General features: G+C 37.0%; 1 protein-coding gene across 3 annotated transcripts in view; it reads right to left on the reverse strand.

The window, feature by feature from the left end:
* The window catches only part of LOC126470105 (glutamate receptor ionotropic, kainate 2-like), a 522,028-nt gene that overhangs the window by 168,991 nt on the left and 327,416 nt on the right, over window positions 1-25,621 (reverse strand). For all 3 annotated transcript variants that reach the window (XM_050097682.1, XM_050097680.1, XM_050097681.1), the window contains exon 8: window positions 19,243-19,386. In XM_050097682.1, the coding sequence (XP_049953639.1) occupies window positions 19,243-19,386 (144 nt within the window). The remainder of the gene's footprint in view (window positions 1-19,242; window positions 19,387-25,621) is intronic.

Here is a 25,621-nt window from a genome sequence, read left to right on the forward strand (position 1 = left end):
TTGCTTTGATTAGCAGAGGACATTGAAGCATGTCCAATTCCAAACAAGTTTTAAGGAGATATGCATGAGTATGTACACCAATGATGTCCTATCAATTTTCTCTACACCAGTCTCAGAAATTAATTAGACAAAATATTAGACACTACTTTGTTGGTGCTCCACATTTTTATGATTTTGCATGAGATAAACTCATGCTGCAGTGTCCTCTTTTGGCACACCAGTGTAGATGTTGGCCCAGAAATGGCTAAGTAAAAAAATCTGTGCAATTTGCATGTTGATTTGCATGTAAAAGCCGACTTTGAAATTTTTCCTTTGTGTGAGAATGAGTGGGCAAGCTTCGTGTGCCAATTGAAAATCTGGATTTTCATATTTTACTGTACATGTTGTTTTAGCATAATCTTTCAATGATCATATCAATACCCATTTCTGTTGTGATATACTGTGAAACTGCAAAAATTCACGAACGGCGTGATAATCTTGTACTGTTATCGTCAATTATAGGCTTAAACTAATTAGCGATTTTTTTATATTTTTGAGAAGAGTAGGCCTAGCCTCATTCAAAACAAATGTTCTCTAATTTCATTGTATAATTTCGTGAGAAATAGATTATTTTTAAGAATTTTCGGAACCTCACAAAATTATATTTTCGTAAGTTACTGGTACGAGTGTTTTTGATAACATATTTTGCAGCGAATCAGCATTTGTGATTTACAGTTACTGTCAAAGAATAGATCACCCTGAATTTCAGCATGTATCAACTCAAGTAAATATACATTTTTCAGAATGTCTGGGAGTTAACATTTGCCCTGTTCATACTCTAATTTGTAGTAAATCGATGTTTGTGATATAATAACCATTACTACAGCACATATTGTGTCACATTCAGTTTTCACTTAAAGAGGAGCATATATTATCAACATTTATCATGAATTATCTCTATTTCGGAGTTTGCTAATAACTATAATTAACCTTAAAAAGTTTTAGAAAATTAGTAATTTTTACCTCCGGTTTTTCTGTTGGCTTAATACAAATCTTGTTTCGTGTATTTACTTCAATTTTTGTTGGTAATTACTATTTTTTTAGCTCCACAGATTAAAAGCTAATCAGCAAGCTTAGTTTAAAGTTATATGTTCACTATCCTGTAATACACTGTACCATCCAAAATACAGCCCCACTGTGAATGTTGTTCTTGAACACGGGATGAGTTGGTTGACATTTGTAATCAGGTGGAAATCACCCTCACTACTGTCAAATGATTGGCAGCTGCTACAAATTGGTGTGTTGGAAGAGCTCCCAAAAGTCATGTACCTGTGAATCCTATCTTCTCTGCAGAAAGCACTGGATCTACCATTACTCATCCACTAGGCGGCAGTGAATGGTGTTTCAGTGGTAGCTCAAGGCTTCCTGTACAGAGTGGATGGGTACCAGGGAGAACTCAGGGTGTTATATGATCTCCCTAACCAACAACTTCGAGATGATGTCTTTCACTGGAACTGGAACTGAACCAATGGGACTCACTTCACCTGTTTTGGGTAACCTGTTTTGTCCAGTGTCAAGAGGAAACAAACACAAAAGGGTAAGACTCTATTAATTGTTGGCAGTTCAAATGTATGGCAAATGATGGTACCCCTTACCGAAATGGCAGCAAGGGACAGGAAAGGACACCAGGTGCACTCAGTGTGTATGCCTCATTTAACATGTTGGAGAGACAATTCCAGCAGGCATTGAGGGAACAGGGTGCAACCAACTGCAGATTGTGGTGCATGTTGGAACAAATTATGCTTGTTGTCTGGAGTCTGAGGTGATACTTGGATCATTCCAGTGACTGGCAATGAAGGTTGAGAAGACCAGCCTTGAGCATGGAGTTTCAGCAAAGCTCACAATTTGTAGCATTGTTCCCAGAAATGGTCATGGCTCTTCAGTTCTGAGTCAAGTAGAAGGACTGAACCAGAGACTTTAATGGTTCTGTGAAAAGCTAGGTTGACTGCCCAGACCTGCACCATAGTGTGGAGAATTGTAGGGCTCCCCTAAATGGATAAGGTGTGCACTACACATCAGAGGCTGCTACCCAGTTATCTGACTGTGGTGCTCACAGGGTTTCTCAGATTAGATGACTTTCCATCCAATCCAGATAACAATAGGTGTAGGAAACCCAGAAGTATCAGTACAAGATCAAAAGAAATATCCCCCCCACAAGTGAGTGGATTAAAATTCTAGTGGTTAACTGCTGAAGTGTTCCCCCCAAAAGCAGTGAAGCTCACATAATACTATGTACTGAAAGCTGGTTGAAACCTTAAATTGATAGCAGTGAGATTTTTGAGGAAAATTTAAGTGTATAGCAAAAGGATAGGCTAATGGGAAATAGAGATGCTTTATTTGTCTCAGCAGAAAAGAAACTCAAATCCACCTCAATAGAAACTGAAACTGCATGCAAGATAATTTGCATAAGACTCAGTATTGGGCTGATTAACCATAGAAAAAACCTTGTTTCGCTTGTTCATAAGTTACTCACTCACAATTCCAGTAATCATTGGTGAGGACTTTAGCCATTCAACAATCAACTCGAAAAATTACAGGTTTGTCGGTGATAGTATGATAAGTCATCCTGCAAAACAATTCAAAATGTCTTCTCTGAAAATTACCTGGAACAGACAGTTCAGAACCAACTCATGATGAAAATATATTGGACCTAATGGCAAGAAATACACTTAACCTCTTTGAGGATGTTGACATTGAAACTGGTATCAGTGACTGTGACACTGTTGTTGCATCAGTTATTACCAAAGAACAAAGGACAATAAAACAAGCAGGAAGATATTCATGTTCAGTAAACTAGAGAAACAGTCAGTAGTCATACCTCAATGAGGAACTTTAAACTTTCAGTAGGGAGTAGCATATACAGGAACTATAGCTCAAGTTTAAAAGAATAGTTGACCATTCTCTGGCTAGATATGTACCCAGTAGAACAGTTCATAAAAGAAGGGACCCTCCATGGTATACAGTCACTTTAAAGAGACTCTTAAAGAAAGAGAGGCTACTGCATAATAGGGGTGAAACAAAGTGTTGGTCTATAGATTGAGAGATGCTAAATGAAACACATTTGGCTGTCAAGAGAATAATGCATGAAGCCTTCAATGACGACTGTTGCAAAATACTGTCAAAAGATCATTCACAAACCTAAAAAAAAAAAAAAAAAAAATGCTGGTCATATATAAATGCTGCTAGTGGAAACAAAGTTCATGTCCAGTCCCTAGCGAATGAGACATGAACTGAAACTGAAGGTATCAAAGCAAAATCTGAAATGCTAAACTCCTAGTGAATGAGACACAAACTGAAACTGAGGGTATCAAAGCAAGCTGAAACGCTTAACTCTGTTTCTAAAAGTTCCTTTAAAAAAGAAAACACAGGGGAACTGCCCCAATTTAATCCTTGCATCACTGAAAAGATGAGTGAAATAAGTATTAGTGACAGTGGTGCTGAGATGTAGCTAAAATCATTAAAACTGAACACAGCTCCAGGGCCCAGTGGAATCCCTATCAGATTCTATACTGAATTTGTGGTTGAACAAAAAACTGTGCCCAGTAGTGGGAAGAAAGCACAAGTTACACCTGTGTACAAGAAGGGTAGCAGAAATGATCCAAAAAACTACCATCTAATATCCTTGACATCAATTTATTGTAGAATCTTAGAATATATTTTGAGCTCAAACATAATGAGGTATTTTGAACAGAATGACATCCCCCATGCCAACCAGTAGGGATTCTGAAAACATCAGTCATGTGAAACCCAACTCACACTTTTCCACATATGACATACTGAAAACTTTGCACTGAGGCAGTCAGGTAGATGCAGTACTTCTTGATTTCTGAAAAGCATTTGACTCAGTACCACACCTACACTTATTGTCAAAAGTATGATCACATGGAGTATAATGAGAAATTTGTGACTGGATTGAAGACTTTTTGGTAGGGAGGACATGGCTTGTCATCTTGGATGGAGATTCATTATAAGATTTAGAAGTAGCTTCGGATGTGCACCAGAGAAGTTCAGGCGTAGCGTACTGTAAAATCACAAAAAAATGCTAATTACGAGTTTGCAAAGGAGTACAAAGCGTATTTAAGTGAACGGTATAGTGGAAGTCATGTGGAATTTTGGATGGAATATCAAAATTATTGCTTTTGACTGTTAGTTAAAACCGCATGGCATGTTGTGCGGTCTAATACTGGAACAGGTATTACGTGTAGAGCAGAGTGCACAACATTTGAGCGAGCATTTTCATAACTAAACAATCTAGTGAACTCTATTAACTTCGGTAATGGGTGTAAATACCATAAACTGGCTACGTGTGTGATTATGGTGTGCATGGGAACTTTACATTGTGTAGACACTTAGCATGGACTTGGCAGTATTAACTGTGATCTTTATCGTAAAAATACACCTGAAAATTTACATTGCCGAGTCAAAACTTTTATTTCAGTACTAGCCACATCCCGTTTACCAGACAATTCTATGTATGTTGCAACCTGCAATAGACAGTAGTGGTCTAGTATTTTCTACTACAACTTTTAGCTAGACAAATGAACACTGCTGGACATTGGCAGGGTGGTAAAAAAGTAATGTGCTGTGCCGCAAAATGTGATGGAATCCTTGCTGTTCATGTTGTATATTAATGACCTTGCAGACAATATTAATCTCAGATTTTTTTGCAAATAATGTTGTTATCTGTAACAAAGTACTGTTTGAAAGAAGCTACATAAATCTACAGTCAGATCTCGATAAGATTTCAAATTGGCGCAAAGATTGACAACTTGCTTTAAATATTCGTAAATGTTAAATAGTGCATTTCACAAAATGAAAAATACTTACAATCTTATGACTATAATATCAATGAGTCACTGCTGGAAATGGCCAACTCATACAAATACCTGGGTATAACACTCCATAGTAATATGAAATAGAGTGATTACATAGGATCAGTCAGGGGTCAAGCATGTAGAATACTGGGGAAGTCCAATCAATCTATAAAGAAGATTGCTTACAAGTCACTTGTGTGACCCATTTTTGTATATTGCTCAAGTGCCCATATCAGATAGGACTAATATGGAATATTGAATGTATACAGAGAAGGCTAGTACAGACGGTCACAGGTTGGTTTGACCAGTGGGAGAGTATCACAAAGATGCTGAAGAAACTTAACTGGCAAGCTCTCAAACATAGGCATAGACTATACCAAGAATGTCTACTAACAAAGTTTCAAGAGCTGGCTTTAAATGATGACTCTATGAAAACACTACAATCCTCTACATATTGCTCATATAGGGATCGTGAGGATAAGATTAGAATTACAGCAGGCACAGAGGCATTCAAACAATCATTCTTCTAGCACTCCATATGTGAATGGAACAGGAAGAAACTTAATAACTGGTACGATGAGACATACCGTCTTCTATGCACTTCACAACGGTTCGCAGAGTACAGTTGTAGATGTAGATGTAAATGTAGTCATGACGGTGAATTGATATGTACATGCCAGTAGGTTGCAAAGTTTGCAGGAAATCAGTGGGTGAAGTTGGATTGACATGGTGACATGACAGAATTTATGTTTGGATATACCTGTGACCACACTGTGAAAGAAGTTAACTGAATTTTTAGTGTATAAATATGGACTGTCAGAGATGAATTCGAAGAATGATTTATTACTTGAAGCCACATTACATGGTGTAGGAATAGTGACCATACAATGGTCCTAACCAACAAGGATGGGACAGAGAGTCATGTTCTGTCAGTGATTGCAAGTCCATCTCAAACAGTTTCTGAGCATCCATTGCAAAGGGAACTGCATGCAATGGGCATTTGGAGTCAGGTATCTCACAAAAGGCCATTCCTCACAGTGGTACATGAGGCAGCCACCTGAAATGGGTAAAACAAACATTGTACTTGTGAACTTTAACCTAAGATAAGACCTGTCTGAAAGCTCACCAATAAACAAAGAAATTCGCAGAATAAATGTTAAACCCAAAAGTGCTTGCAACACATTAGGTAATGTCAGACTAATAGACGTCAGCTCACTTGACAGAACACACTTCACCAGACATGGACTTCACTTGAACAATAAAGGAAAGTATACATTAGGAAATATGATAAATGAAGCTATTAAATGTAAGTCCCAAAAGACCATCAGAGAACTAGGGTGGCATGAACCCGCTACTGAACCAACAGCAGCAGCCACCTCACCAGACTGCAACAGAAATGTACCAGCCAGAACTGCAGAGACAGCCACATCAGCACCCAAGAGGAAAGATAATGCTGCCACGCACTCATCTACCGGATGCAGGAAAGTGTCTAGCTGTAGTGAAGATTTTTTATGAACTACTATGCCCCAGTCAGTGACACAAAACTGTAAATGCAGAAGTATCAAATTCTTTGCCTATCCTTGCTGACAACAGAATTTTAATTTTGCATCTAAATGTACAGTCAATCAGAAACGAAATAGATGAAATAGATGTATTCCTAATTTCAAACCCATGCCACATTTTTTGTATAAATGAACACTGCCTCACACCTGATGATACTGCTCTGTATATCCCTGAAGGATTTGAGTTAACAAGTTCATACTGTAGAAACAAAAGTGGACATGGGGGGAGGTGTTGTAATTTTTGTAAACAAAAATTCTAACATTGAATATGTAGCACAGAACGTTGATCAGTTTTGCAAAGACCAACTTTTGAAATTGTTGTAGTGCTACTTCCAAAACAAAAGTTGGTGCTCATATCTATTTATCGCACCCCAAGTTCTGATATAAGTCAATTTATTGCTCAAATAGAGATACTAAAAAAGTACCTGTTGGTAAAATACAGGCCCCACAAGATAGTATACATTGGTGACATTAATATTGACATTCTACAAAAAACACCAACTGTCACACATTTTCAAAACCTGCTAAGATCCAAAAACTTGTACTGTGTGAATGACCAGCCGACACGATTACCGGCATGCCTGGATAAAATAATTTCCAATTTAACAAAAGATGAATAAGAGTATGGAGTGATAGATCCAATATTATCTGATCACCATAGCCTATGGCTGATGGTCAATCATGAAACATACCCTATTCAGTTACCTAAACACATTAAGAACATCAGACTGTTATATCCAGCCAACGTCACGCAGCTAACACAAAAATTATTAGAACTTGAGTGGGATAGAGTATATAACAGTGATAGCAATGAAAATGCTCTAACATATTTATTAACATGCTAATGAGCTTAGTTCAAAGCTGCTGCCCACAAGTAACTAAAAAGGTGAAAACACATGGTCTATCAAACAAGAAAAAGTGATACAACTGGTTTACACCTAACCTGCATGACCAGATAAAAACTCTTATTGCTCTACATAAAATGGCTAAAACTGATAATCTAGAATGGAAACAGAGGTACAAAGAAGCCAGGAAGAGGTACAGGACAGAAATACAGACAGCAAAGCAAAGAGCCAATGATGCTTTAATAGAAAATTCCAGCAACAAATGCAAAGCAGCTCAGAAGGTAATCAACACAATAGCAGGAAAACATATAAACAGACTAGAAATTCCAAAATTGCCAGATAAATTGAGTGAATTCTTTGTAAACAGCACTAAGTATGAAGCTACTCCTACCTCTGCACCAAATGATGCAACTTCTGGAAGCTTTTTCCATAACATACCTGACAATAACATATACTTTAAATGGAAACAGGTTACCTGTCAAATTGTACAGAAAGTGGTCACAAAGCTAGAATCATCTTACAGTGAAGATCTGTATGGTATCTTAAACAACACTGTGAAACAAATAATTGATGTAATTGTTGCCCCTTTTACCTTTCTGATCAATAATACCTTTAAAACAGGAAACTTTCCTGAGGTCCTGAAGGCTACAATTGTTTTCCCTATTTATAAAAAAGGGGAAAAACAAAGCTGAAAGTTATCACCCAATATCTCTCATACCTATAATATCCAAGGTGATAGAATGTTGTATTAAATTAAAACTTTGCAACTATTTCGATGATCATAATTTTATCTCCTCATCACTCTTTGGATTTAGGTCAGGTTTGTCTACAGTAAATGCAGTAGAAACTCTTGTAACAGGCATTCTTAATGGCTTTCAGAACAACTCCTACATATGTGCCTTACTACTAGATCTGAGCAAAGCATCTGATACTGTGTCACACGAAATACTCATAAATAAGCTGGAGTGCTATGGTATCAAGGATAATGGACTGACACTAATTGGATCATATTTGACTAATAGAACTCAAGTGCTCATGGTAAATAACTGTCAATCAAATGTCCTGCCAGTAGTTAGAGGTGTGCCACAAGGCTCAGTGTTTGGGCCATTCCTTTTCTTAATATACATGAATGACTTGCCTACTTTCTTGCCTGACAAGCCAATAATATATGCTGATGACACTACCCTGATTACTGTGGGCCACAAATTGGAGGAGATGAAACAAACAACAAAAGCTAGACTTGAATAGGCTGCCATATGGCTCCACAGTAACATGCTAATCCTAAACAATAGCAAAACTGAGACTATATTTTTCTACGTGCACAAGATTAATGAAAAAGTACATGAATCTGACTCAGTAAGGCTTCTTGGCTGGCTCTGAGCACTATGGGACTTAACAGCTGTGGTCATCAGTCCCCTAGAACTTAGAACGATTTAAACCTAACTAACCTAAGGACATCACACACATCCATGCCCGAGGCAGGATTCGAACCTGCGACCGTAGCAGTCGCACGGTTCCGGACTGCGCACCTAGAACCGCGAGACCACCGCGGCCGGCAAGGCTTCTTGGAATCTACCTGGATCCTAAACTGACCTTGAATTGCCATACCGAACAGTTATGTACCAAATTATCAAGAGTAGTCTTCTTGTTAAAGAAATTAAAAACATTAGTACACAAACAACAACTTTTAACTTCTTTCAGTGTCAGCTCCAGTATACAATAAAACTATGGGGCAACTCTCATGGTGCTCAGACAGTGTTCATGTGGCAGAAGAAAGCCATAAGAGCAATTACAGGCATTACAAACCAAGAATGCTGTAGAAAGCATTTTAAAGACCTCAGCATCTTAACTGTACCTTCCCTGTACAAAGACCAGTTGCAAATTCACCAACAAGAACAAAAACTGGATAACAAAAGCTATTTTAGTCTCTAGGGACAAAATAAAATTATTGCACAGGGTGTATAAAACCAGCAATAATGAAAAATTTTAAATGTATTACAGGAAACACAAAAAAATATATATGACAATTTACTGCAGCAGTCTAACAACAAGAAGCAAAAACCTACATAAGTAAAGCTGACGATAAAAGGAAGGCTTGCTGGTCTATTAGAAATACAAGTTGTATACCATCAGACCCACAGACATACAGTTTATGACAAGCAAAAGAGGATAATAACATTGTCAAACTCTCCAAAGGCCCTTTTGCCACAGTAGGCCAAAAACTAAGAGAAAAGACAAACTGTAGACACAATAGCACATGGAATACATATATTCATCCCATTCAAAAAACTATGGCTCTATTTGCAGTGACAGAAGAAGAAACACTGTAGATAATAAAAACTCTAAAACAGGCAAAATCATGTGGAATTGATGAAATATTATCCATTGAAATTAAATATTGTATGCAGCAATTCAAAAAACCACTTACGCAACTAATCAACAAGTCATTCATGGAAGGAATTTTTCCAAACTGTTTGAAGATGGCATTGATAAAACCAATACATAAAAAGGGAAACAAATAGCAACCATAAAATTATAGACCCATAGCTATTTTACCAGTCATATCAAAAATATGTGAATGAGCTTATGCTCCGTGGATCACTGCATTTATGATGAAATATGAGCTAATCAGTAAAAACAATTTGGCTTCCATAAACATAAATGTACTTTAGATACAATCATAGATCTAATTGAGAATGTCATAACCAACTCAGACAGTTGTGGATTTAACAAAAGCTTTTGATTGCATGGACCATAAAACATTAGTAGAAATATTAGGGGTGTACAGGATAAGAGGGATGGCAGGAGACTGGATCCTGTCATATCCGGGAAACGGAAACCAATACACAGATATTTAAAAAATGACAGGAGAGAAAATACGACCCGAAGCAAGAATACTACAGTTCTCTGTCCCACAGGGCTCCATATTTGGCCCATTTTATATACAAATCACATCCGAAATACTGTAAATTATGGACTTATGATTACTTATGCAGATGATACAACTCTGATATTTAACCCTGTGTGAATGAGGTGAGACACCAGCTATGAGGTGGGTATGAAATACCCAAAACTCTGACTCTGATGACGAATTTTTGATACTATAACAGTGTATTAAGCATTTTTTACTTGGAATATTAATAATGATATCTGTTTAACAAGATGAGTAAGTAAAATACTGGGTTTAAGATATGAAACTTTTTTGTTTTGATGAAATAATGAAGTGTCTATTTTTTTTTTTTTTTTTTTTTAAAGTACAAGTTTCAGAAGTTTAAAATTTTTTCATACATATTTCGAAGAAAATTACAGTTTCTTTGATTAATTAATATAATGATATTATCTTCTTATTGGAAAACAGAAAAATAAAATAAAAGGTCGTACCACATCAATTAGCTCAGCACCAACATTATAACTACAAATCAGCACATTCTCCGGACATAAAAATTGTGTGCTCCATACATATTTTCTCCTCTTGAACAATAATGTTTTGTTTTCCTGTCTTTTTTTTCAATACATTCACCACTACTGACATATCTACCAGTCAATTCTTTGGACTGGTGATGAAGTTTCTCCCTGTTGATCACCAATCCACTTTCAAATTTCCATTCGAAGATGTATGTTTTCTTGTCTAATGTGAAGACTCATTTATGAGATTCAAACCTAAATTATGAATGAAATCTTGGCACTTCATGTGTGTCTTGTCACCTTTGTTATTTTCTCTGTAGACTGATGGCATTTATGGCAGCTATATTGAGTATACCATAAAAAATTGTAGTAGACCAATGTTTGGTGTTGTGGGCAACATCATTTGTGGCACTCAGTTCATCTGCAACATCAACACCGGCTTTAGTTGCAATGTAATAAGTAATAACGTCTGGTTTTCTTTATCATCTGTCGATTGGTCTATGTTTCTATCATGGTGTAAAGTTGACATAACCAGCACAACTTTATTTTTTCTAGTTACTTAGGAGACCACCGAGCGAGGTGGCGCAGTGGCTAGCACACTGGACTCGCATTCAGGAGGACGACGGTTCAATCCCGCATCCGGCCATCCTGATTTAGGTTTTATGTGATTTCCCTAAATCGCTCCAGGCAAATGCCAGAATGGTTCCTTTGAAAGGGCATGGCTGGCTTTCTTCCCCGTCGTTCCCTAATCTGATGAGACTGATGACCTCACTGTCTGGTCTCCCCCCCCCCCCCCCCCCCCCAAACAATCCAATCCAATCCATAGGACACCAATGTAACATCATTCTGGAACCCAAATCAAGAACTATATACTTCTGTTCCTTTTCTGAAAATCTCAGGTACACTTGTCTTGTTTTTATGGACTGTGCCAACAGAAATCAATAAATGTACTTTCCAGACATGTATCATAAGTGGGTAACTAGTACACCAATTATCGAACATCAAATTCCTATTTGTTTTCATTATTTTCTCCATGGTTTACAATATCATATGCTTTATTACTAAGCTGGTAAGGTACTGGTGGTTGCTTTCTTGTGTATACTTCCAGTTTCAGGATATAGAATGTCCTTGCATCTACAAAAGCAGATATTTTTATGCTGTATTTGGCTGGTTTGTTTGGCATGTATACATGGAAAGGACATCTCCCCTGGAAAGATAACAGCATCTCATCAATAATAAGGTTCTCAGTCGGCATATAGCGTTGTTGAATATTTTCAACATATTATTAAAAATAACTCTTATAGCAGCCAGATGGTCAGTCTGTTTCCTTTCATCCTGGGTGTTCTTATCATCGAATCTCAAACAATTTTGGAGAAAGTAAAACCTTTGCAGTGACAATGTAGGCCAAAAGATTGCAACTCCAGCAGCATCTGTACGCCACAAATCATTCAAGTTTTGTCTATTTGAGTGACTTAGGCCCACTATATACAAAAGTCCCATAAATGCATTCAAATCCTCCAAAGTCGCATTGTTCATGTGGTACTGTTCATTATTTTCTGGTTATTTTCCCCTGATATTCCTTATTTGATTATTTGTATCTGTAAGTATAATATTCAACATGCTGTTTGTTATAAAAAGACTCCAACATTAAGTCTCTGTTTTGGCATATTTTGCCACACCTTTTACACCTGGAGAATTCTCTGAATGAATATGAACAATTTGCCTAGGACAATCCTTCATCCATTTTGTACCATCTTTGGTCCTATAAAAAAATCCCACGTACCTCAGGTGACTGACTAGGAGCTGTAACATAGATTTTGGCTATTTTGAACCATCCAAAATATCCTCTTGTTCCAGATCACTTTCTTCACTTCTTTGAGAAACTTTTTGAGTCTCTTTTTTGCTCTTGGAGTCACAGGAACTAGCATTTGAACAAGTTTCTAAAACTTCTTCTAGCAGTTCTTGCAGCCAACATTCATTTTCTTCATAAGTCACATTGAGAAATATAAAATCTAAAAATTAATCAAAGAATACTATAAATAACTATATATCTCATAAACTTACAGACAGCTCAAAACTATAACACCAACTATGAGGTTGGGTGCAACGTACCCTAGCCAACTTTGCACATTGCACACATGTATCTCCCCCTGATGCTGGCGCAACAATAAACTCAACACTGCATCTTGCCTCCTCCCCCCCCCCCCCCCTTCCTTCTCCCGTACCTCCAGCTATTATGGCAGCAGGATTTGTGTGTCAACAATGACATTCAATAATCAGCGCAGCAAAACACCTCGGGTATAACATACCCAACCTCACTCACAACTGGTTAAGAAAAATCTGGAAATAAATGCCAACTTGGAAATAAGTAATGTTATCCAAAGCTTTGCTGAAATAAATCTGCATAACAACATTGCTAAAACATTTTTTTTTTAATTTCAGACTACAAAACCAACACATTGAATACATCAACATTTCTATAGATGGATGCCTAGCAGAAAATTCCAAATATGCAAAATTCCTTGGGATAGTATAGAATGACAATTTAAACTGGGACAAGCACATAGAATACACAAGTGGAAAGCTCAGCTCAAACCTATATGTTCTCCACAAACTCAGCTTCCTGAAAGACACAAACACTATGAAAATTACATGCTAGTAACTAATTCATACCTCATTAAGCTATGGCACAATTTTGTTGGGAGGCACCTTGAAAAAAACCTAAACAGAGTATTCAAAATGCGTAAAAGAGCAATAAGAATAATATCTAACCTTAAGTGCAGAGAATAGTGTCAATCAACATTCGAAGCACTCAAAATACGAACTCTACCAAGCATTTACCTTTATGAACTCTTGTGCTGAAAAAATTCCAATATGTATTCGATACTCAAGATATCAAGCCCCAGCAAAATGATGACACTAGGTAGCAGAACTTCTTCCATGATCCCAGATATAACACCATGAAATTCAAAACAAAGCCACCCTATGCAGATCCAAAAGCCCTTGAAAAACTTTCTTCACACTTGAGTAAGATAAACAATAAAAATATTTTCAAAAAATCTCTCAAAACATTTTTGATAAAAAACTGTTACTGTAGTACAAATGCTTTCATGTGCATAGCAGAATAATCCAAAATTTACATTGTAATAGAACGTACAAAAATAGATGTAGATGAGTTTGACATGTGTACTAAAGTAAGACAAATTGCAATGTAATAGTGTGTACTAAATACAATGCATCAGAAAACCACAAAATATGTAAAAAGACCTCTCTAATATACACACTAAGTATATATGATGTAAGCAAATTGTGATTAGAATGTATGATATGGTACTAGAATATTGATGTATTGTATCATAATTTGCTAAATGCTAGTTATTAAGCATATTATACTACTTCAATTCTTGTCATAGAAATTTGACTTGACCCATACAATGTATGCTGTCTATGGATCCAATAAAAATAAATAAATAAATAAATAAACAAATCAACAACATCCAGCCATATTTATTTTGCAAACCATACATCACTGTGATGGAGCACTCTTTCCTGTGCTAGTTGACCAGCCAAAAAGATCCATCAGGTCAACTAGTATGATGTATACTGAAGTTTTAGCAATATGATGCCACAGTGGTATATGAGAATGGACTCAGACACAAGGATACTGTGTTTCAAGGGATCCGGTAATGGAACATAACAGCATGGACAGTATCTTCATCATCACTGTATTAAATGTCATTGCTGCTAAACAGAAGCCTTAAAGAAAGGTGAACTGACTAAAGAACAATTCCATTAACCAATGGAACACTGTATAAGAAGAACTATTATGCGATGGGGTCTAAAGGGCTCATCATCTGAAACTCGGATGTGGACTGACTGTCTTGTGACCAAAAACTGGGTCCTTATACAGGGTGTTACAAAAAGGTATTGCCAAACTTTCAGGAAACATTCCTCACACACAAATAAAGAAAAGACATTATGTGGACATGTGTCCAGAAATGCTTAATTTCCATGTTAGAGCTCATTTTACTTTCGTCCCCCTACACTCAATGGAGCACGTTATCGTGATTTCATACAGGATACTCTACCTGTGCTGCTAGAACATGTGCCTTTATAAGTACGACACCCACATGTGGTTCATGCACGATGGAGCTCCTTCACATTTCAGTCGAAGTGTTCGTACGCTTCTCAACAACGGATTCGGTGACTGATGGATTGGTAGAGGCGGACCAATTCCATGGCCTCCACACTCTCCTGACCTCAACCCTCTTGACTTTCATTTATGGGGGCATTTGAAAGCTCTTGTCTATGCAATCCCGGTACCAAATGTAGAGACTCTTCGTGCTCGTATTGTGGATGGCTGTGATACAATAGGCCATTCTCCAGGGCTGCATCAGCACATCAGGGATTCCATGCAACAGAGGATGGATGCACGTATCCTCACTAACGGAGGACATTTTGAGCATTTCCTGTAACAAAGTGTTTGAAGTCACACTGGTACGTACTGTTGCTGTGTATTTCCATTCCATGATTAATGTGATTTGAAGAGAAGTAATAAAATGTGCTCTAACATGGAAAGTAAGTGTTTCCGGACACATGTCCACATAATATATTTTCTTTCTTTGTGTGTGAGGAACGTTTCCTGAAAGTTTGGCTGCACCTTTTTGTAACACCCTGTATATCCTCACAATAATAGGTACTGAAACTACACATTGTTTGAAGTTAAATTTACAGAAATTACAATTAAAAATTAACTCATTAAATTAACTGAATATGTCAAAAAATTGGTTCTTTTTAACAGTTTTTCTATTACAAGATTTAAGCTGAATTATTTGTTTAAATCATGAAATTAACAAATATAAGTATGCAAACAATAATTTGGACAAAACTGTTAATTACTTTGGAGTTAATTAAGGGCTGGCTTTGCTAACATGTTTTCAAATAGAGCCAAATAAACCATTTAAGAATACTATTAGTTGTTTTTCCAAATGTTTACACTTAATACAGAATTCATATTTGTTTATAGGTCTATAACAGAATTTAAGTTATGAAACAATTACTGATTTCACCCTATAATGAAAGATACTAACTAGTAATAGTCAAAAGAAATTAGAAAATCCATTACATACATAAAACTAAGCACAACATTAGATCTGGTGTTATATTCTTTAAAAATGAGGGCCAACCTTTCTCTTTTATGAAAATGCAGATTATATTCACATATGTTAATGGTAATTAGTTAAAAGTGAAATAATGCATTTAAAGGAGGCACATGGCAAAACTAGAGAGAAAGTAAAATTATCCCAGCTTGCTTCATCACAAGGGCAAAGGGAAAGCAGCCAACAGCACTTGGCATACCCACTTGCTTATCTGTTCAAGTACTGGCCATGCCCAACATTACTTAACTTCAATGATGTCACGAGAACAGGTGTGTTCAATGAGGCAAGCCAGGCTATCAGAGGTAATTTCAATTTGCAATATCACCCAGAGGATGACAATTGCTTATCACCCACAAGTGGATGGTCCCATAGAATGCTTTAATAGGATATTGGCAGATATTATCTCAATGTATATTCATGTTAATGAATGACTGGAATACAATATGGCCCATTGCGACCTTCCCAGACAAGACAGTGAAACAAGACACTACAGTCTTCACACCATTCTTTCTGCTCCATGGTGATAAGGCTGAAATGACAATGGATACACTGTTCCTATTACATCTGGATGGCACTTGGGATGAAAACATGAAACAATTCATCACCAAGACCAAAGAATCAAGATGCAAGAGGCTTGCATATAGACCCTGGATGCATATGAGAAAGACTGAGAGTACTATAATGCCAAGCCCCAATCAGTGAAATTCAGCCTGTAACATTTTGTATAGATTTTTATGCCTGAGTTGAAAGTGATACTACTGGAGAAGTTACAGAAGCACCACTTTGGCTGTATTGTATCCTTCACTGCTTGTCAGATGTAGCATATGGTAGAGGATTATGATACATCATCAAGAAGACAAAAGTGCAGAGGCATTGTCCATGTCCTCCCTTTGGCATCCTACCACAGCTCTGAGAGGCAGATCAATGATGGCGATGTCTCATTCAAGGAAAATGAATGCCAGCTCAGCAACTACAGAGATTCAATGGGAGGGGCTACCTTTGATGCTTGTCATAGTGATCAGGATGTGAAAACATGACCAGAAAGTGGGGACCTGCCAGCACTGCCATACAGAGGTCCATTGACAAGATTTATACCCAGAGTGCTGTAGTCATCTCCAGTGAGAACTTCTGAAACAGTGGGTCACTGTTTCCCCAGGAGAGGGATCAATGCTGTGAGCTGTGCTTGTATGCAGTGTGGCGTAGCAGTTAGTATCACTTGTTGATGTTATTCTTACAACCAATAATCTATGCAGTATCTCAGTAAATATGAAGAAGTTACTCATCATAAAGGAAATGGATATTCACATAATGATCAATGGGAAATGCCAAACAAACTACAGAAAAAAATTCAAACTGCTAAATAATTTAACAGTAAAACAAAATTTTAAGAAAAATGAGGAGATTCATCAGTACCAAACAAGATACTGATGAGAAGTGAGAGTAATCCAGGACAGGACAAACTGTTATGAGAAAAGTGTAACATTCTCTGGGGTACATATTCAATTGCCTTCCAAACAATATCAGCCAAATGAACATTAACATCTTTAATCACATAACCAGAGAAATATTGCAGAAAAATCCACTTTAGTCCTTAAATTAATTTTATGATTGCTGGAAGGAGAATTCAAAAGTATGATGCTTGAAAAAGTAAGGATTAACTGTCATTTAATTTTGACAAATAATACACATGTACATGAATTTTAGCATAAAGGAATCATTAGGCTGTAATCTGCCCTAAATGCAATAAATTGTAGAATTCATTGTGTAATTTTCAATGTAAAATCTTTGATGCTGAGGCCTATATGTATTCATACAACAAGTATCAATTCAAATACAGCAAATGACTGAAAAATAAATAAATAGTCTGTGGGTGAGAATGATCATATCCAGAGTTGCAGTATATTATACTAAAATAAGCACACTCATTTTTACCTGTTTCTATAGAGCACTCACAAATATTTCTGCTTATTCAGCAATGTCGCAGAGATTTGTGGTGAATGTAACAACTAAAAACTTTTTATGTTTTGTGTTCAAATAAATTCTGTTCACCTCAAACTGTCTCTTGAACTCCATAGATCCTTCTGAGAACATTGAATATATATGGTGAGCCATAAGCAAACAGAATTTTAATAAATGATGTCCACATTGTTTAGAAAGAATAAGAAAAAACAGCTGCATTGAGTTAAAATCAAACTACTGGGTACCCAGAACATCAACATGGGCATTGGCATGTGTTACTATCTAACCAATTAACTGAGATTCTAAAATGGCCTCCAATAGTCAAAATAAGCCATGATCACTTATTTCTTTCCACAGCTGTGATTAACCAGGTCAAGCTAGATGGACTCCTGGCACATATCAGAAATATCTCTCCTGAATATTGAGTACATGAAGAAATGTCAGATGAAGCAGTACCACTGACGTGCTTCACAGTTTACATGAGATATATTCTGCATCACTACATTTACTTGAATATTACATATGCACATGTAACTAAATAACTACCCCATAAGAAGCTTCCTGGCAGATTAAAATTATGTACCAGATTGAGACTTGAACTCAGGACCCTTGCGTTTTGCAAGCAAGTGCTCTACCGACTGAGCTACCCAAGCATGACTTGTGACCCATCATCAGAGCCTTACTTCTGCCAGTACCTCATCTCCAACTTCCAAACTTGGCAGACATTCGCCTGTGAAACTTACAAGGTTAGTAATCCTGGAAAAAAGGATACTCCAGAGACATGGCTTAGCCGCAGCCAGGGAGATGTTTCCAGAATGAAATTTTCACTCTGGTAGGAAGTTTCATATCAGCACACACTCCACTGGAGAATGAAAATTTCACTATGGAAACATCCACCAGGCTGTGGCTAAGCCATGTCTCTGCAATATCCTTTTTGCCAGGAGTGATAGTCTTGCAGATTTCACAGGAGAACTTCAGTGAAGTTTGTAAGGTAGGAGACAAGGTACTGGCAAAAAAAAGCCTTGAGGATGGGTTGTGAGTCCTCCTTGGGTAGCTCAGTCAGTAGCGCACTTGCCTGTGAAATGCAAAGGTCCTGAGTTTGAGTCTCAGTCTGGCACCCAGTTTTAATCTGCCAGGAAGTTTCATATCTGCGTACACCCGCTGCACAGTGAAAATTTCAATTGGGAAACTGTTCCATATATTTGAGGAACATCTTCTAAAAACTCATGTTTCAACACTTATTATTAAATGTGTGTCAACTCAGTCATGAATTTCAGTCAACTCTAGTAATTATTTCTTCTTTATAATGTATATATGAACACTGTCTCACTCTTTCCAGAATAAAAAAGATGTTACTGTCTCTTAATGTACTTGTAAGAAGACAAAAATCAAACAATATATTGTGAAGTTAGTCTACAATACATGCAATACTGTCTGAAAGAGTAAAATAGCATCTTACATCTCTCATCAGGTTGATAAATGAATGACCATGTCCCCATACGTTATCACAACCAGAAGGTGAATCCTCGATATGGAGGTCTCTCATATCTCTTACTGTTGCATCAAACAGATGCACAGCATCATACATGAGAGCAGACTCAACCTGAAAAACAGAAATCACAACAACAGTAATAAATTTGTGTTTCCTGGTTAACTCATCCTTAAAGATATGTACAAAAAGTGCACTTCAAGTCTGTTTAATATTATCAGATATAATCCTTCTCATTAATTACATATGTTGTTCTTCTTCTTTTTAAATTTTATTTTGCAAGACATCACAAGATAAATATATTTTCCCAGTTCACATGGGAAAGATAAATAAATGTGCCATGGTTTTTACCAATTACTCATTATGGTATTTTCTTGCCTCAATGGTTGGAAATGTCAAACAGTGCAAACCCGTATATCTCATATTTTAAAGGCAAACACTTCAATGCTGTGGCCTTCCTCACTAAGGCATAAATCATTGCAGTTTTCACCTTTCTTGTGTGCATACATAATGTTAATGGTTGGCAGTCCATTGCTGATTGCTGAATGGAATGCAGCTAATACACAGTTTGACTACATTGCAACACCCTTCCCCCCGCCATCTCCCCTCACACTACTATGCAAAGTCTCTGGGCACCTGCCAAGTTATGTGGCATCCACTCTAGGAGAGATAGAGATAGTGATTTCTCAATGTAACAGCTTCTGGTTTGTTTGGGTGTACCAGACTACTTCTACACTTCTACACTGTCAAAATTTTGACCTCTCAGCTGAGAGCTTCTTCAGCATCTTGTGGTGTTCGCAGTTAGTTGAACAGAGGTCATCAACTAAGCAGTATGTTTTTCTGTACTGTTTAACAGGTTCCAGATATCTGACACCCTGAAAGATGCACCAGAGGAGTTACTGGGAGATTTGTCAGAATGCATGTAACTTTGTTTTTAGTTTAAAGTAAATGAAGATGTAATTATAGCCATGTTTGGAGGTGATGATTCAGGATATGGAAAAAGGTTAAGAAGATCATTTTTAGAGGGAAATTGATAGTGTGAATAGTTACTGAGAGAGTTAAATAATGTAATTATTGAAATGAGTAATGACTTGAGTAAACTAGGCTATTTGGTAGTGGAAACTAACAATAAAACTGAAGACTCAAAAAATAAATTATAAAGTCTGAGTTTAGCAGTCAAATAGCCAAAACTAATAATAAAACTGTTAACTCAAAGAATTATTTATACTATAAGTTAGGCAGCCAAACAGTGTCAAGATTGATGAGCAGGAAAATGAAACAAATGACACGCGTTTGTAACTAACAAACCAATAAAAAACTGACCAGCTAAAAACAGTGCTCTGGTTGTGTATGGTCAGGGATGATATCAATGAAATGAAACTCACTGTTTAAAAGACAGAAAACAGCTAAATTTTCAGGTGAATGTAGCGGAATCTACATTTAAAATATAGAATTGAAAATGAAAAAAATGCCTTAGTTTTGAAATCATCAGTAATGTTATGAAACTATAAAATCAAAATTTGAGAACAGAAACTTTTCAAATTAAGTAAAATTTAGAAGATAAGGTCGAAATAGAAAACTGTGATACTAATTTCTGCAATGAATTCCACAGCAGTAAAGGTAGAAAAAGCAGTTTTATGTAATGCAGATATATGTAAAAACAATGTATCAGATACAAATAAAAAATCTTGTTGAATTACAGGTATTGTGACAAAAAATTTCATTAACAACTGTAATGACTTGTGAGAAAATGGATTTATTAAGAGCTTTCCCATGTCAGGGTAAGGTGCACCCAGTAGATTTTATACAACACTGTTGTGACACTTGTGTGCCCGAAATGGCTGATATGTTTACAATTTGAATTACAGTACTTAAATTTTTGTTCAAACTGAAAGCTGGAAAAGAAACTGCTTAGTAGATGTGTCCTCAGAGTCTTTCGCGATGGCACACATGAATAAAACAGCCGCGTCAATTCGAATAAAATCCTCAAGCTTTCGATGGCCATCTCTGCCATCATCGTCAGGAGTTCACTCACTGCCGGGGCTGTTATGGTCTCTCGCTTATTTAGGGATGATGACATCATCAGCAGCCAGTCAGATCGATCCAATGTGGTGCGCGCGCGTACGTCGACCGGGGCACCTAGCGGAGCTATTGCCCGTGGCAGTACCAGTGACGTCAGGTGGTGCCAGGGGCAGGCGCAACGTTTGAAACTGCCGCTCCCACGTCGTACATCTGTCTCTGCTTTCTTTCGATGTCCAACTCCCATCCCCATGCCCTGCTGAGTGTGTATCCCTGGTCTCTGTTGAAATTGTTGTTGTTTAAGTGAATCTCAGTCGTTTCCTTTATAACAGAGTCCTAATATGTAGACGCATGAGCCAACACTTTTGTATTTTTGAACTGTATTTTATGTCCGTTTTCTAGGCAATGCTCCGCTATGGCCGACTTGTCAAGCTCCCTTTGCTTTATATGGCGCTTGTGCTCAGTACAATGCTCCTCAACCATGAGAATTGTCTGACTTGTTCTTGATTCTAGTCAATTAAATAATGTTTTGGAGCAAGTGGGAGGGGTAGGGGAGAAAGAGGGAGAGAGAGAGGGAGAGAGAGAGAGAGAGAGAGAGACAGAGAGAGAGAGAGAGAGAGAGAGAGAGAGAGACTGATTATATAGAAAATATTGATGAGTTAATTCATAAATCTGAGCATAATAAGTTAATGACTATACTTAATCTCACTTCTGGGTTTCATCAAATTCCACTTGAGTGTAGTTCTAGAAATTATAATTATTTGTTGTATAGGGGTGGATGTTATGAATATTGTGTTGTACCTTTAGACTTAATGTTTCTGTTGCACATTTTATACATGCATTGTGCTCCGTTTTCAGCTAAAAACTTCTTGCAAAATTAAACATTTATGTTGAATTGTCGGAAAAACTTTTGAAGGTCATTTTGAACTATGACGGAAAGTGTGGAAAAAATTAATGGAGGGAGTATGTCTAAAGGTAGAAAAATGTAAATTAGCTGTGAAGCAACTTACATTTCTGGGAGACAGCATTTTAGAAGATGGAATTTTGTCAGGCAAAGTTAAAACTGAGACCACTGCAAAATTTCCAATTCCAAAAATAAAAAAGAAGTTAAATCTTCTTTAAACTTTGTGGTTTCTGTCATAAATTAGTTAGTACTCAGGATTTGAATGTTTCATGTCTAAAAAATCTGCTAAAGAAAAATACTGTCTTGGTTTGGCATGACAGTTGCAACAGGCTTTTTTGAGGAAATTAAGAAACAGTTTTGTGAGAGAGAATTTTTATACAGACTGCACGTGTCAGTCCCTTTTGCCTTATGGCAAATAGCAATGACAAAAGGTTGGTAGCATATTTATTTCAAGAAAAAATAGTGGATAAGTAAATTGAACGCAGATCAATAGCTTTTGCCAGTGGGACCTTAAGAAAACATGAAAAATGTATGCCGTTATAGAAAAGAAAATACTAGTTAGCCCTCAGGACATTGGGGACTGAGCAGCTAGCACATCATTCAGCTGGCTGACACTGTGCTTTTAAGCAGTTTTTCAATACAAAGAAACATGGCCTAACATAAGGGACAATTCCTTCTTTTTACATGGAAATGAATATGTGTTGTTTCCACAACAACAACAATTTTTTCCATCTTTCATTTCCTAAATGGAGATAGGATTAGAAGAGGTTGGTACTAAAAATAATGCTAACTGAAAATGTGTTTTTTTTTTTACTGAAAATTACTTTGTTAAATTTGTCTAGTATAAAACATTTTGAATCCATCACATTCTTCACAATGATATCTGGTATCTTTTCTTGCCCCTTTCCAGGATCTTATCTTGCTTCATTCTGCACAAACATTACATCTCCTGTGATGCCTTTTTGATATTTCTGTAGCCATAATGAATTTAGGAAAATGTCTTCCACTGAGTCCATTAACAGGTAAACTCTTTTGAGTCAAAGCTGATACAAACAGGTCTCCTTTGTTCACCAGTGACTCAGCCAATTCAATAATGAATTCAACAATATGTTTGCTAATTAGCCTCAACTTTTTTACATAAAATATGCAAATTTATAAACATCATCATAAAAATGTGGAAATACACTTTCTTCCACAACTTTAATTCCTCTCAAATGGGGTGTAGCCTGATAGCTGGATGCTGTGGTCCATAAGAGCCTTTATTTATTATAATCGAAAACACAGTCAGGTCTCATCTCTTATCACTCATAATTTTGTTCTGCCAGTTATACTTGATGCATTCATTTGACTCCTAGGCAATATGTACATTTACAGAAAAAATGATGCAAAACAAATGGCTTTTCATCACTGCTTTCAAAATTAGAAATTTGTTCATCAAGCACTGATCAACTGTTTTCCGGCAAAAATCTCCCAATAATGCAAGGTCATCTTGAAAATATATACAAAGTGTGTAGGAAATTTCAATTGAGGCTATTTGCACAATGTGTGAGCTTGGCATAGCGTATGGCAATAAAGTGAATGTGAACATCACAAAGCAAGTATGCTAACACACAATGTTGTGAAACTTCCTGGCAGATTAAAACTGTGTGCCCGACCGAGACTCGAACTCGGGACCTTTGCCTTTCGCGGGCAAGTGCTTTACCATCTGAGCTACTGCAGCACGACTCACGCCCAGTACTCACAGCTTTACTTCTGCCAGTACCTCGTCTCCCACCTTCCAAACTTTACAGAAGCTCTCCTGCGAACCTTGCAGAACTAGCACTCCTGAAAGAAAGGATATTGTGGAGACATGGCTTAGCCACAGCCTAGGGGATGTTTCCAGAATGAGATTTTCACTCTGCAGCGGAGTGTGCACTGATATGAAACTTCCTGGCAGATTAAAACTGTGTGCCCGACCGAGACTCAAACTCGGGACCTTTGCCTTTCGCAGGCAAGTGCTCTGCCATCTGAGCTACCGAAGCATGACTCACGCCCGGTACTCACAGCTTTACTTCTGCCAGTACCTCGTCTCCTACCGTCCAAACTTTAAAGAAGCTCTCCTGCAAACCTTGCAGAACTTCCTTTCTTTCAGGAGTGCTAGTTCTGCAAGGTTCGCAGGAGAGCTTCTGTAAAGTTTGGAAGGAAGGAGACGAGGTACTGGCAGAATTAAAGCTGTGAGTATCAGGCATGAGTCGTGCTTCGGTAGCTCAGATGGTAGAGCACTTGCCCGTGAAAGGCAAAGGTCCCGAGTTCGAGTCTCGGTCGGGCACACAGTTTTAATCTGCCAGGAAGTTTCATATCAGCGCACACTCCGCTGCAGAGTGAAAATCTCATTCTGGACACAATGTTGTCTTACCCACCAATAAGAGTGGCAAGTTCTCTCACCTGTTGTTTTTTCTTGTTAGTACAAGCATTAAAGAGTACCTTTATACAGATAAAAATGAAAGACAAACAATGTAATAGTTACAAAGCAAAGAAATGGCCCATATAGGTCCTAATTCATTTGTCTTTTCGGGGTGTAATCAGTGTGACATAAGAGTTATGTTGTTCATCTCCAGTGTTCAACAAGTTTAAGAATTATTTACTGAGTTACAAATTCATATTTTACTCAGATCAGAAAGCTTTGAGTTACCTGCAAGAGTTTAAATTGTATCACAGTAGAATAACTATGTGAACATTATTTCTTCCAACTGCTTATATCATGGGAAAATGGGAAAGAAAATGTAATTTCTGATGCTCTGTCCCAGCTGATTTGGGAAGGAGGCGGGGGTGACTTTGGAATTAGAAGTGAAGAATGTGAATAAGAATTTAAAATAATGGACTTAAAAGCATCAAGAAGGAGACAGAACTAGAAAGTATTTACAATGAGATAAGGAGAAGCCAAAATCAGGACCAAAATTGGAAACTAGTAACGAGTCATTTACGAGAAAAATGGAGATGACATTGGTCATTACTGAAAAGTCTATAAGGGAATACTTTTCAGGAGAACTAGTGCTGATAGTGATAACTAGAAATTATATTTTGGTCAGAACAATTTATAAATGTTTATGAACATGAAAGCTATGGTAATTGTGCAGCTCTAAATATATATATAAAAATTTCAAGAAAAAAATGGGTGAATCACCTGAAACTTGCACAGCAAATATTTCAGAAATGCAGAATGTTATTGATGTGCAGTTTCCCCAGAACTGAATGGTAATCATGGGCTCATCTTATTAGCCAATAAACAGATCTTAATAACACTTTTCTGTGCCAAAAAACACTTTTTAACTGGAACAATGTCTATTGATATAACGAACTAAAAGTAGAGTAAATTAGAATGGCAGAGGTATTTGTAGAAAGATTCTAGTGTGAGTCATTTACAAGGTATCATATTTTGAAAAGTTT

Source organism: Schistocerca serialis, chromosome 3 (assembly GCF_023864345.2).
Source record: "Schistocerca serialis cubense isolate TAMUIC-IGC-003099 chromosome 3, iqSchSeri2.2, whole genome shotgun sequence".
NCBI classification, from domain to species: domain Eukaryota; kingdom Metazoa; phylum Arthropoda; class Insecta; order Orthoptera; family Acrididae; genus Schistocerca; species Schistocerca serialis.